Below are 15,847 nucleotides of genomic sequence, written 5' to 3' on the forward strand. Positions count from 1 at the left end.
TGAACAAATGGGGGTTGTTAATTGAAGCTCACCAGTTGCTCCTTGGAAACCCTATAACCCTATACAAGGCAGCTATGGGTCCGAACCGACTCTACGGCACTTCACTACAGCTACTACTGCCTTATTTGTCTATTCCTTCATTCAGTGGTTTTATTTATTTATTTATTTATTTTAACTCTTTCAACTTGCCTGGCAGTATGGGAGACTGGATGCAGTTAAAAACTTACATGATTTCGGTTGCCAAATTCTAATGGGGTAATATGTCCTTATATATTCCTCTCTGTACATAAATAAGAATATATCCTCATAGAACAAGTTCAACTTGCAAAATCACTGGATGAAGCAGAACGTGAACTTTTCAATGTTGATGAAGGTACCAAACTGGTCTCCAAATAGTTTGTAGCAATTTTACTTCAATATTACATGATGGTGCTTTTTCTCATATTAAATATTATGATATGTAAATCTGCCAAATTTCTCATATTAAATATTACAATATGTAAATCTGCTAAACTAGTGAGAAACAGTTTCTCACTAGTCTTATCAGATGCATTTATTTAGTTACAAGTGAGGTTAATATTTTTTTGCATTACAAATGAAAATATTTTCTAGTTAAAGGCCTGTTTTTGCCATTTGTTCATTTCTATTTGGATTTTTAATCATCTTATTGATTCATAGAATAGCTTCATGTATTAAATAAGGACCTTTGTTCTTATTTGCTTGTTTGTCTTTTGATATAATTAATACCATTTTCTTTTACTTCTGAGTTTTTTTTCTATTATCAAATGTTATTTATTTGATTGCTTCTGAATTTTTAAAGCTCCATTTCTACCCAAGATTCTTATTGTAATTTGTGATTAATGTTTTAAAGATTAGAATCTTTGATCTACCTAGAATTATTTTGATACAAGGAAAAAAGTAGGAATCTAGCTATATTTTTGTTTTGCCAGATGGCTGTCCACGTATCCCGGCATCATGAGTAATAAACTAATATTTACTCTGCACCTAGTGAATTGAAAACAGTCTAAAGTCCTTTAAAGAGAACAGTTTAAGTGAAGTATTAAAAATATGTATATTTGTAGAGATGGCTAACAATAAAAAATGCATGAATTACTGATTTCATTTTAGTTGCTTTTTAAAAGTAATATCTAAATAGGAAAATAGATCTGAGTTACCTGTAGCCTCTCAGATACTCTTGTATATACTTTTTCTGTATTCTTTATTTTACTGAAGTGTTTTCCCTGCTCCATTCCCTGAAGGAGTTGGCTAGCAGGACTGCATCTAAATCTACTGGCTGGAAATCAAGTTTCTGTCTGTGAACTCTTTGCCTTACTTTTCTGCCAACTGGAAAGGAAAGGGAAAGGGTAAGAATGTGAAACTATTTAAAAAATATTTCTCCACAAAAGCAGTTGATTAAACTCAAACTCCCTTGTTTTTAATGAAAGAAAGCTCTATAGTCTTAGTGTATAAGAGAGTTTGATTAGTACGTCAGTTATAATTAAAATGATTGTGGTTTTACTTTTTGTTTCTGTAGTTATAGTGAACAGATAAGTTTTCATCATCCTGATAGCTAATATGCTTATGGAGTTCCAGATACTTTAGTAAATACTATTTGTAGGAATTATGTCATTATTTTCTCATTTCACAAACTGGGAAGTAAAGAGTAAGTAACTTGCTTATAATCATATAGCTATTTAGTAGTGGAATGGACCTTGAATGTGGGTTGACTCCAGAATGTGTACTCTGAACTACATTACACTTTCCCCTTCAGTTTAAAATAATAAAGAGCAACCAACAGTTAATCAATCTGCCTACCGGTTCCACATATTCTCATGGGATTCACAAAGTACCATTTCTTATATTTTTGCTCTATGTGATAAGTTTTTTTTAAAGTTCTTTTTCCAGAGTAAGCCAAACTTTAAGGTTCAGGGCATAGTCCTCCAGATTGCCAAATCTTTGACACCAACTGCAAATTTAGGGATTTCCCCAAACCCACTCTCAGTTTTGAGAATTAGCTAGAAAAACTCCCAGAACCCACTGAAAGCTACTGTACTCATTGATAAGTCTCATCACAGAGAAAGGACACAAATCAGAACCAGACACAAGAGAGACATAAGACAAATTCTGGGAGGGGTCCAAATGTGGAATTTCCAGTTATCTTTTCCCTGTGTATTCATGGATGGTATTACCTCTTACCTGCTATGATGTACGACAATACACACAGAGTATAGTCAACCAAGGAAGGGCACTTGAGCTTCAGTGTTCCGAGTTTTTATTGGGGTATCATTGCACAGACACAATTGCTTAATTTGTCACATGACTGAAGTCAATCTCCAGCAGCCCCTTCTCGGAGGGATAATATCACAAAGTATAAGGGACTCACTTTGAGTCACCTCATTGACCTAAATTGTCAGATGTGGTTTAAGAACCCACCATGAATAACAACTGCAAAGTAACATGTGTAATTTTTAGTTTCCTTATCCTTGTCTCAAATAGTTGTGAGGAGGAAGAGAAATGGTATAGTTAACCTCTAAAAGCAACTCAAAGAAGGCTTTTTTTTTTTTTGAAAGTGTATGAAACTGCAGACCAGACCATCAATTGCTCTTATGCAAGTTCAAATTGAAGCTGACGACAATTTTAAAAAGTTCCCAAGAGTCAAAGTATGACCTTCAATATACCCTACCTGAATTTAGAGATGATCTCAAGGATATATCTTAAGACTGTATTGAGCACTAGTGACTGAAGACCAGATGACATCAAGGGCATCATTCATGAAGAAAGACAAGATACAGAAAGGATCAAAATGTATGTCAGAAGAGACTCTGAAACTTGTTCTTCAACTTAGAGTAGCTAAAGCTTGGGAAAAATAGTGAAGTACAAGAGATGAACAGAAAATTTCAAATGGAAGGTCAAAAAGACAAAGTAAAATATAATGAAATGTTCAAAGACCTTTAGAAACCAAAAGGGAAAAACATACTTACCAGTTTTCAAGCTGAAAGAACTGAAGGAGAAAAAAAAAAATCAAGCCTTGAGTTGCAATATTAAAAGATTATGTAGGCAAAATATTTAAAGACACAGGAAGCATCCAAAGACAATGAAAGGAGTCACTGTATCAAAAATAATTGATCAACATTTAACCATTTCAAGAGATAGCATATGATCAAGAAATACTGGTATTTAAATCCTAGTGTGGCACTGCAGGTTAATATGCAGGACTGCAAGTTGGATTTGAACCATAAGTTGGCGGTTGAAGCTCACCAGTAGCTCCTCAGAAACCCTATACAGCATCAATATGAGTTGTAATTGATTCGATGGCACTTAACAACAACAGGCTACAGAGAAGGCATTGATGTAAACACAAGGCTCTGGGAATTGATGAAAAACCAATTGAGATGTTTCTCCAAAAGGATACAATACTAGAAGCACTTACTCATGCCAAGAAATTTGAAAGTCAGTTACCTGGTCAGCCAATTGGAAGAGATTTATATTTGTGCCCATTACAAGGAAAGATGGGTAACCAGCACTTTACCTAAAGCAGGAAGGGGAACCTTCTCTCTGCCAAAATTTATAACATCATTCGCAGACCACACAAAATTATCTACTTAAAAATTTGCCTGCTATATTTGGTCAAACATATAAATTGTTGTTAGGTACTATCAAGTCTGTACCGACTCATAGCAACTCTGTAAAACAGAAGGAAACACTACCCGGTCCTGCGCTAACCTCACAATTGTTGCCAGGCTTGAGCCCATCGATGCTGCCATTTTGCCAATCCATCTCGCTGGGAGTCTTCCTCTTTTTCTCTGACCCTCCACCTTACCAAACATGATATCCCTCTCCAATGACTGGTCCCTCATGACAATATGTCAGAAGTATGAGAGATGAAGTTTGGCCATCCTGGCCTCCAAGGAGCACTCTGGCTGTACTTCTTCTAACACAGATCGGTGTTTGGTAGCCCATGGTACTTTCAATATTCTCTGCCAACACCATAACTCAAAGGTATCAATTCTTCTACTATCTTCCTTATTCACTGTCCAGCTTTCTCATGCATATGAGGTTATTGAAAATGCACGGCTAGGGTCAGGCGCACCTTAGTCCTCAAACTGGCATGTTTGCTCTTCAACACTTTAAAAAGGTCTTGTGCAGTAGATTTGCCTAATGCAATTAAATGTTAATTAAGTTAACATTTAATTAACTCACCCCTAATATGATTGGGAACTGACTTGAAGGCACTTAGCAACAACAGCGATGTGATGGCAGGAGTCTTGGTATGGCACTGTAGGATAAGCAGTAGGTCACAAGGTCAGTTTGAGCTGCAGGGTAGGCGATTCAAACTCACCAACTGCTCCTTAGAAAACCTATACAGTGTCGCTATGGGTCGGAACCGACTTGAGGGCACTTAACAACAACAACAATGTCATGACTGGAGCTGCAATTGCCTTGACAAGGCCTTACCCAATGATTTTGTAGAGCTTATATGGGCCGCCGAGGCCTGGTCTGGCACTGTGGGCTAATGCACTGGACTCCAAAGTTGATTTGATCCACAAGGTCGGCGGTTCAAATTCACCAGCCACTTCTCAGAAACTCTATACAGGGTCGCTATGAGTTGGAATGACTAGATGGCACTTAACAACAACATAAGGCCCACGGCCTGGACATTCCCCATCCCTGATGTAAAGGATTCCTTTAAATGAAGATACAGCCTTTTACAGTCTATGGAAAAAGAAAACCATTATTTCTATTGTTGTTGTTGTTAGGTGACTTTGAGTTGATTCCAACTCAGTCACCTGGTATAGGGTTTCTGAGGAGTGGCTGGTGGGTTTGAACTGCTGAGCTTGTAACTCAAACTGACCTTGTGGTCCAGAGCATTATCCTGCCTGTGCCACACTAAGATACAGGCGCCAGTATACTATCTTCAGTGTTTTCTTCAATCATAATTTAAAGGATTGTGTTTGTGTCTGAGGGATCTATCAGAAAAGTAATGTGCATCGTAATATGTGGTTAGTACATATCCATATCTTCCCTAAGCCAGGGCGAGGGAGCAAACATTCATTTTATAGAATAGAATGTCTATATCAGAATCTACAATGTGTCTTTTGTTCTTACTGCTTTTGGAAACTGTTATTTAGGTCACCAATTATTTCTTTGTTGGCAGATTTACGGACTTTTTTCTTTCTTACCTCACTGTTGCATTTAACTCTTAACAACACGCTGTTTATTTAACCAGTTAAAGAAAAGTTTATTAAGTGCAGAAGTGAGAGAAAGACAGGAAGAAAGAGAAAGATGGGTACAAAATAAGAAAGAGAAAGGGAGGAGCAGATCAGCACAGATGGCTTGCTTCATGTCACAGTGCCACCAGCTCTCCATTTCTCCCAGTAAGTGACATTTCCCAAGGCTCAGAATTTTACCTACAACTCATTTCTTTTGTAAGGGTTTCTCATCCAGACCATTATCCATTTTGTGGTTAGTTATCAAGTTTATGCCAGTAACTCTTAAATATAAAACCTGCCCTGTCCTTACATTTGAACTTCAGTTCTACATTGTTAACAGAGGTTTTCAAGCATGAAACAAATGCTTTGTCATTTTCAAAAAAATTGGAATGCTGAAAATTATAAGAAGGAAAGTTAAAATATAATACGTTTTAAATGTATAAAGTTGTTTTTAATATTCTCTATAATATATCGGAACCGACTCCTCGGCACAGAACCACCACCACCAGAATATACTGGCAGTCCTGGGTGATGCTGTAGGTTAATATGCTGGATTTCAATGTCCGTTTGAACCACAAAGTTGGCTGTTCAAGCTCACCAGCAGCTTCTCAGAAACCCTATACAGGGTCGCTATGGGTTGGAACAGACTCGACAGCACTTAACAATAACAAATAATACACTGACAAGAGTGCCATAGTTCTGTAGGCTAAGTACTGGACTGCGAGCCACAAATTGGCTGTTTGAGTCCATCAGCTGCTCCACAAGAAACAGATGAGGTTTTCCACTCCCGCAAAGATTTATAGCCTCAGAAATCCTGTACAGGATAGCTATGTGTAGGAACTGACTCGACGGTACTTAACAACAACATCATAATACACTGACAATGTTTGTATTATTTGCATATGTTGACTAATGATTTTTGGTGGTTCTTTTGAGAAAAGCAGTATATTTTTAAATCATATTTTTCCAAGATCTAATAGCCAGATGTATTGTTCTTGAACCTTTCTGAATGTATACCACTATAAATTTTTGTTTATTTTTCTGATAGTTAAAGTCAATTTTGGTTGTTTTTCTGTTAGAAGGTGATATAGAGATGTTTCTTTTATCTTTGATTTAGTTCTTTTTTATAGGATTGAAAATAAAAATGAAAAGATCTTAGTTATTTTTAATATAAACCTAAACAAATGATCCAAATAAATTTCCCTTATATTAATAGCAGTGCTATTACTGGTGTGGCGCTGGACTGCAAGGTTGGTTTGAACTGCAAGGTCAGTGGTCCAGGCTCATTAGCCACTCCTTGGTGAGTCAGAACCGACTTGATGATGGCATTTAACAACAATTACTCATTATGCCCATTATGCTTTATATATAACTCTCCAAACGAGTATTAGCATTCCCATTCTATATTTGAGGAAACAAGACTCAAAGGAGTTAAATATCCAAGATCACACCGATAACAAAAGACAGAGTCAGGGTTTTTTGCAGAAGCAGACTGGGACAGAATGGCCTGGGTGATCCAGTTAGAATCAGTAGGTCAGCCCCAGTGAAGGCACATATTCTGTCTCTTCAGTACTGTAACTCAAATACCTAAAACAATATCAGGAATATTGTAGATGCTAAAAATTTTGCTGGGTTTATTCACCTTTAAAAAAAAAAAAAAAAGCAAAATAATATTTTATTGTGTTTTTGGTGAAAGTTTATTCAGAAAATTATATTCCCATTTGACAATTTCTACACAAATTGTTTAGTGACATTAAGGGTTTACTCATCTTCTGAATTCTATTTTCTTTTATTTCAGAAAAGATTAATGGTGGTGGTTCAGTTATCTATCATGAGAAAGAAATTACCCTGAAACTTAGTATCTTAAAACACACCTATTCTTAAAACAAACAAATGATGTAATTCAACAGGGATGTTTCATCTCTGCTCCACGTGGTCAGCTGAGAATTTGAGAGAAGCCAGTCTATCCAAGAAGACCAAGATTCCTTGCTATATGAATGAATTGCTATCATCTAGTACTGGAGTACTGGTGTGGCGCTGTGGGTTAATGTACCAGACTGCAAACTGTTTGAACTGCAAGGTCGGCAGTTCAAGCTTACCAGCTGCTCCTTGGAAACACTATACAGGGTCACTATGGGTCAGAATCGACTCGACAGCACTTGACCACAACAACAGTACTGTAACACATTATTTGAATCCCATGAGGAGCAAAAACAGAAGGCAGTGCATCTTTTAATGGCTAGTCTTGAAACTGGCACAGTGTTACTTCTACCATATTCAGGTGGTCAAATCAAAGCACAGAGCCAGCCCAGTTTCAAGGGAAAAGAAAATGGACTCCAACTCTTGATGGGAGGAATGGCATGTGTATAACAGGAGGGGAGGTATTGTTGGTAGCCATCTTTGGAGATGGCTCTACCACATGTGGCAAAGAAAAATAACTCAACTTTCAATTTGAGATTAATGTCTATCACTTTATTATATCCTTAATGAAGGGAAATTCTAATTTTCACAGGAAGAAAGATAACTCAGTACAAAGTCCTCAAATGACGAGGTTTATATGTAACACCAGACTTTCCTACCAGTTTTACATAGTGTTTACTATTTATGTATGCTACAACTCATCTCTAGAGAAATCTCATTTTACTTTTTTTTTTCCAGTTACTAAAAAACTATTATAAGTGGAGAGAAGAATGTCCAGAAATAAGTGCAGACCTACACCCTAGAAGTATCCTTGGCCTTCTGAAGGCAGGCTACCTTGGAGTCTTGAGATCCAGGGATCCCACCGGCAGCAAAGTTCTTATTTACAGAATTGGTAAGTAATACACAGCACCTTTGTTTTTCCCTTTTGACTGCCATATAAGAAAACAACAACAATAATAACAAACCATATAGAAAGCAATGAGCCCATCTTTATTATTGCCGTTGTAAAAATATACAGGCAATCCCCAACTTGCGACATACTTGAATTACAATGAACCCTACTTATAACCATCTTTTTTTTTTAACATTATCATTAGTAATGGAGTCTTTATGTGGCACTGTGTGTTAATGTGCTGGACTGCAAAGTTGGTTTTAACTGCAAGGTCAGCTGTTCACGCTCCCAGCCACTCCTTGGAAACCCTATACAGGGTTGCTATGGGACGGAACAGACTCGATGGCACTTAGCAACAACAATCATTAGTAATAATACCACATACAGTGTTGCAGCACATGCTTTTCTGAAATGATCACTCACAAATGTTCACTTGAAGATGTTCAATTTTATGATTGTATAGTAGGCTCTGGTTTGGTCTACAATGAAATTGGCATCAGAACTCTTAACAGACAGAAAGTTCGGAATGTTTAACTCTGACGACACTCAACAATTGAACTGTGTTCCTGACAGCTGTTACAATCGCAACTTCATTATTAAGCCACTGAGACCATCTTTACTGTAGACCAGGTCCATCCTGTAATCTTAATCAGCATCTTGTACCATCGGAAAAATGAGTTGTTAATTTGAAGCTGAATTGTTCAAATTTCTCTCACTACACTGCTTATCTCTCCAATAATATGTTTACCAAAAGAAATCAGGTCACTGAAAGTTCTAATCCAAAAAGGCCAGGAAGGCTATAGATATGGATGTAGCTATGGAAATTATTTGGTTTATGTGTTAGACACAAGATCAGCAATTTGAATCCACCAGTTGTTCCATGGAAGAAAGATAAGGCTTTCTGCTTCTATAAAGATTCACAGAGTCACTATGAGTTGGAACCCATTTGAAGGTACCTAACAATAACAACAGCAACTATAATGACAATTGAAGGAAAGCTGGTGAAATACCATGTGAAAAGGACAGTCATATTTGGCCATGGTTAAAGGATAAGAAAAATATTTTAGAGGCAGTTAAAGGCATAAAATTGACAATTTTAACCAAGAAGAGGCAAGAACCAATCCACAAGCTGAAGAAGAAGCTGTTGATGATTTGGATAGAAGACCAAATCCAGAAGAGGATTTCTAGGAGTTTACTGATAATTTCAGATGAAAGCAGGCTGACTTTCTGAAAACGTGACAGAGCAACAATGGGGAAACTACTGTGAGTACTTGAATGTTGCAAGAGCTCATTTCATTGTTTCAAACACAGATTTGATTTACACAATGTGTATATAATGAGAAGGAAATATCGAGGAAAAGGAAAGAGAGATGCTGTCAAAATATTTTACAGTCAAAAAGAATAGCTGAATTATTTTCTAAACGAAGTCAGGGGTTTCAGTAACTTGAAAACGTGGACCTAAGTGCTGATCACTTTGCATATGCAGCTTTGGGAAGCAGAGAGCTACTACTACAAAATATATAGGAAAAAATAAAACAATCATAGAGATGACTCCCACTAATTTTCTAACTAGAAATGGCACCCCCATGATCTGGGATAACCCAAAGGATCCAGCACTTTCTATAAGTAGAGTTATTACCATAACTGACAGAATGCCATGCCATCCAATTCTTCATCACCAGTGATTTCTTAAGATCTGTGTATTTTTATATGATTAAAAAGACAAAGATTGGACTTATAAAGACACTGAAAATAAAAGGCAATAATAAGGAAAACTAAAAGAAAAGAGATATTCGACTTAAGTCAGAATCAATTTAGATTGGAGTTGTCAGAACGGAAGCCTGCCAGAAATTGGGGATTACCTGTAGATAACACAGCATCTGCCATTTTTTAGGTATACAATTTAGTGTTATCAATGATACAATCAGGTTGTGCAATCATCATTCATAATCCTTGCCAAATTTCCTATCATAACAGAAACTTCCTGCTTCCTAAGCAGTGACTCCCTCTTTCCCCCACCCAGCACTTTGCCAAAAACCAAATTCACTGCCATGGAGCAGGTTCTAGCTCATAGCAAATCTGCACAGGGTTTCTGGAGCTTTCAATCTTTCCCCCTAATACATTATGGTCTCTGAACATTTGCTGATTCTTGGTATTTCATGTACAAGGAATCATATGATATTTGTTTCTTTTCTGATGGACTTATTTCACACAGCATAATGTTCTCAAGGTTCAAAGAGCCCATCTTTAAGAATTTGGATCTTTTCTCCCCAAATACTCATATAATAAAACTTTGGCATTTGGAATAAAATTAACAACAACAAACTGAAAATTCTACTCCCATTCTTCCATGCAGGCAATTATGTAAGATAAAAGATGAAAACAGAAGAGAGACAGCAAAAACAAAAAAACTATTTATAAAAAAAGATTAAAAATTTTAAATTGCTTAACAGAAATACTAGTAATAATTCAGTACTATAATACCATAAGTTCTATTAGGGTAAGAATGTTTTATCTGTTCTGTTTGTTGATAAATCCCAAGCGCCTGTATCAGGGCCTGGCACAACCTCAGGGATCATCTAATAATTATGCAATGATCCAATGACTAAATGAATAATGCTGCACACTGAGCAGCAAACAGCTTGTTTAACCTGGACAGTGTAGGGTGAGTGGAAGGCAGCGTCCCTGAGGATTGAAGATGCTGCATCTCTCTCTTTTCACTGTTTCTCCTTTACACCATTTTGTCTTCCTAGTGTTTCTTGAACATTGGTGATCTGTAGCTTCTATCCCTTCCTTTGACTCATGTATAATTAGAAATGACATATCAAGGAAAAGGGTCCAACCTCATAATGTCACCAGCAGCTCTCATGGCTCAGGGGAAAGGATAAAGCTCATTTTATGAGCAGACTTTTGTGAACCAGATATGGATCTCTTCCAATCAGTTGGCCAGCTAGGTGCCTTCCAAATTTCTTGGTATAGATGAATGAGTGTCTTCAGTGCTGCATCAGTTTGTTGAAAGATTTAAATTTGTATTCCATCAATTCCCAGAGCCTTGCTCTTTGTCACTGCCTTCAAAGCACATTGGACTTCTTGCTTCAATAGCACTGACCTTTGATCATGTGCTTGCTCTTAAAATGCTCAAATATTGGCCATTTCTTTATCTCTTGCACTCTTCCCTGTGTCTTTACTACCGTTTTCTGTGCCAACCTCCTTCTTGTATGTTGTCTTCCCCCTCACTTAAGTTGACACATGTCTACCCTCTATGCAGTGAATAATTATCATTTCTTTCCACTCAGTAAATATCATAGGATGTTTCTTTTAATAAGAAAACCTTTTCTTAACTTTTCACAGCAGTGGTCTCATACAGTATTTATCCTTTTGTAATTGGTAATTTCACTCAACAGAATGTCCTCTAGGTTTATCTATATTATGAAGTGTTTCACAGAGTCATCATTATTCTTCAACATTGCATAGTATTCCATGATGTGTATGTACCAAAGTGAATGTAACCATTCTTTTGTTGCTGGACATTTAGGCTGCTCCATCTTTTGGCTATTGTCAGTAATGCTATAATAAACAGGAGTGTGCATATATTTATCTGTGTCATGGCTCTCATTTCTTGAGGATATATACCACGAAGAGGGATAATTGGGCTTATGGTATTTCTGTTCCCAACTTTTTGAGAAATGCTATACCATATTCTACAGTGGTCATATCATTTTTCCATTCCTCCAACAGTGTAGGAGGGTCCTAGTCTCTCCACACCCTTGCCAGCAATAGTTGTCTGCCATTTTTTTGAACTTTATTATCAATGTTGGAGTAAGATGATATCTCATTGTTGTTATGATTTGCTTCTCTAATGACTAATGATTGTGAGCTGGTCTTTATATGCTTGTTGACCACTTGCATATCTTCTTTACTGAAATGTCTGTTCATGTCTTTTGCCCATTTTCAAATTCGATTATTTGTCTTCTTCTTGTTGAGATGTTGAAGCATTCCATAAATTTTAGGGAATAGCCCCTTGTCTGATATGGCATTACCCCCAAACTTATCCCCGTCTGTGGGTTCTTTATTTACTCTTTTGGTGAAATCGTTTGAATAAGTATCTAATTTTTAGGAGGGCCCAGTCATCTATTTCATTTTCTGCTGTTTGTGTGTTTTCAGTCATGTTTGACAGTATATTTATGCCACGTATCAGATCCTTTAAGTTTGTCCTTAGTTTTTCATTGATGGTCTTTATAGCTCTGCATTTTACATAGAGGTCTTTAATCCATGTTGAGTTCATTTTTGTGTATAGTGTGAGATATGTGTCTTGTTTCATTCTTCTCAAATGGTTTTCCAGTTTTGCTAGCACCATTTGTTGAAGAGGATATCTCTTACCTATTTAGTGTATTTTGGCCTTTTGTTGACTGTAGGTGGATTAATTTACTTCTGGATTCTATTACATTAATTTAGGTGCCTTTCATTGTACCAGTATCAGGCTTTAATTAACCACTACTGTGGTTATGTTATAGGTTTTGAGATTGGGAAGTAATACGACTCCTACTTTGTTCTTTTGTTTTCGTAATGCTTTGCTTATCTGAGGGCTCTTTCCTTTCCATATAAATTTAGTGATTCATTTTTCCATGTCTTTAAATAATGATGTTGGAATCTGGATGGGGATTGCATTATATCTATAGATTGCCTTGAGCAGTGTTGACATTTTCACAATGATAAGTCTTCCCACCTATGTAGTTCTTCTTTCTTGATGGCACTGGGATGGTCTTTTCCTGCCTCTAAGATGGCTCCTTTTAAACCTAGCAGGATGGCAAAACTAACCAATCCCAGTATTAGAGTCCTGTACACCCTAGGAGTCCTGGTGTGGTGCTGTGGGTTAATGTGCCAGACTACAAAGCCATTTGAACTGCAAGGTCAGCAGTTCAAACTCACCAGCTGCTCCTCGGAAACCCTATACAGGGTTGCTATGGGTCAGAACTGACTCAATGGCACTTAACAACAACACCCGATTTGTATGGTCCCACCCAGTTATTGGAGTCCTGGTATGGTGCTGTGGGTCAACACACTGGACTGCAAAGTTGCTTTGAACTGTAAGGTTGGTGGTTCAAACTCACCAGTCTTTCTTCAGAAATCCTATACAGGGTCACTATGGGTCATAATCGACTCAAAAGCACTTCACAACTACAACAACAACAACCCAATCGTTGTTGTTGTTAATTATCATTGAGTCAGTTCCAACCCATACCTACCCTGTGTAGGATTTCCAGGGAGCAGCTGATGAGCTTGAACCACCGACCTTACAGTCATTAGGTGGGAGTTAAACAGACTTTGGATAGAAAAGCCATATCAAGTAAATTCATGGTACCACAAACAGGATGTAGAAATTATCAAACTAAATCACTGATATAATACACAAGTAAACTTTTGCTGAAGATAATTCAGAAATTGTGATGGCAGTACACCAACAAACAACTGCCAGAAATCCAAGTTAATTCAGAAGAGAATGTGGAATGAGGTATATCATTGCTAACGTCAAATGGATCTTGTCTGAAAACAGAGAATACCAGAAAGGTGTGTGTGTGTGTTTTACTGACTACGCAAAAGCATTCAACTATGTATATCATAATAAATTATCAGTAGCATTGAGAAAAATGGGAAGTCGGGAACGCTTAATTGTGCTAATGTGGAACCTTTATGTAGAACGAAGGGCAGTTGTTCAAACAGAACAAGGGAATATTTTGTTGTTGTTGTTAAGTGCTGTCAAGTTACTTTCAAATCATAGCAACCCTATGCAGAACAGAACAAAATACTACCTGGTCCTGTTTGAGCTTCTTGTTGCTGATTCTCTCATTTAATCTTTTTGGTGGTCTTCCTCTATTTTGTTGACCCTCTACTTTACCAAGCATAATGTCCTTCTCTAGGAAGCTGGTCCTTCTTGACAACACATCCAAAGAATGAGAGGAAAAGTCTCACTGTCCTCACTTATAAGGGGTTTGCTGGCTGTATTTCTTTCTAGACAGATTTATTTGTTCTAGGTAGTCCATGGTACTTTCAGTATTCTTCACCAACACCATATAAAATGTAGTCATACTTTTGCAGTCTTCCTTATTCATTGCCCAACTTTAAAATGCAGATGAAGCAACACTGGGTGGTTTAAAATTCAGAAAGGTGTTCATAAAGTTTCCATCCTTTCACAATACTTAACTCAGTCTGTTTTCTGAGCAAATAATCTGAGATGTTGGACCATATGAAGAAGAAAGTGGCACCGGAATTGGAGGATGACTCAATCACAACTGGTGATATTCAGATGACACAACATTGGTTGCTGAAAGTGGATAGAACTTACTAATGGAGATAAAGACTACAGCCTTCAGTTTGGATTGTGTTGTTGTTGTTAAGTGCTTTTGAGTCAGTTCCGATCTGTAGTGACCCTGGTTTCCGAGGAGTGGGTGGTGAGTTTGAACTTCTGACCTTGCAAGTTCAAACTGACCATGTGGTTGAGTGCTTATCTTACAGTGCCATACCAGTACTCAGTTTGGATTACATCTCAACATACAGAAAACAAAAATCCTCAGAACTGGACCAAGAAATAACATTTTGATAAATGGAGAAAAGATGGAAATTGTCGAAGACTTCATTTTACTTGGATCCACAACCCATGCTCATGTAAATAGCAGTCAAGAAATCATAGGTTTTGCATTGAGTAAATATGCTTCAAAAGATCCTTTAAAGTGTTAAGGAGAAAAGATATTACTTTAAGAACTAATGTGCATGGAGAACAAACAAGACGGCGGCAAGGACAGAAGTGCAGTGAGGCACTCCATCAGCAACAACACAGAATACCAGACCAAGTAGGCTCAGGGGATGGTCCCAGAATTCTGAACCACATATAAAGGAATATTTAGAAGGTTGGAAGGCTTACAGCTAGGGAAATTTTTAGCAGAAGCAAGAAATTCATTGCTTTTCAATTCAAGATGCTCAGCTGCTCCCAGAGCCACCATCGTGGGAGAGACCAAGCAGGGGAAGGCTCAGAGCAGCCATGGATGCCTGAAAGAACTGCAGAGATAAAGGTGTGGGCACTCTTTTTTCTTTGTATCTGTTCATTGGTCTCTTGCTGTCTGCACACCTCCATTCTTGTGACTAGAGGGGGTGCCTGAGCGAGTGGACACCCCAACCCCTCCCCTGGAGGGTTCTACTATGCATGCCCACAGATCTCCTCGAAATTTAAAGTGACAGTTTCCACTTAAAACCAAATGGTAGTGCAAAACGGCCACAGCTGGCCCTGAACTGTTTATCACTAGGAAAAAGGCCTAAATGGGGATAGTGGAGTGGGACAGGCAGACTAAAAAGGAAATAGGCCTAAAGCTAAGTCCTGAGTTACATCTTAATAATCAATAGTGGCACCTTGAAATTTCTCAGGAAGAAGATTGAAACGGAAAGCCCATCTCCTGATCACATCTACCTGGAGGCAATCAGAAAGCATAAAAAAATACCAAAATACACACACCCATTTGCGAACCACAAGGTCAGCAGTTCTGCAGGAGAAAGATGAGGCTATCTGCTCCCGTAAAGATTTACAGCCTCGGAAACCCTGTTTAGGGTCGCTATGGGTCAGAACTGACTTGATGGCACTTAACAACAATATTAAGGCCATAGATAATTCTTTAATATGCCCAAAACACAGAAACAGATGACCATATCAGCAGATGTACAGAAACGAGATAAACTGATGAGGCAAATGAACTGATAGTAGACCTACACTCCATACTGGAAGATGGGCAGGCTTTGGAAATGCCTGAGAAGGAATTCAGAAAAATGATTATAAAAT

The 15,847-nt window shown here is 37.6% G+C and overlaps 1 protein-coding gene across 1 annotated transcript in view; it reads left to right on the top strand.

The window, feature by feature from the left end:
- The window catches only part of TTPA (tocopherol (alpha) transfer protein), a 73,205-nt gene that overhangs the window by 1,734 nt on the left and 55,624 nt on the right, over positions 1-15,847 (top strand). The window contains exon 2 of the mRNA XM_006860081.1: positions 7,869-8,022. Within this exon, the coding sequence (XP_006860143.1) occupies positions 7,869-8,022 (154 nt within the window). The remainder of the gene's footprint in view (positions 1-7,868; positions 8,023-15,847) is intronic.

This window comes from Chrysochloris asiatica, unplaced genomic scaffold, assembly GCF_000296735.1.
Source record: "Chrysochloris asiatica unplaced genomic scaffold, ChrAsi1.0 scaffold00036, whole genome shotgun sequence".
In the NCBI taxonomy this organism is placed as follows: Eukaryota; Metazoa; Chordata; class Mammalia; order Afrosoricida; family Chrysochloridae; genus Chrysochloris; species Chrysochloris asiatica.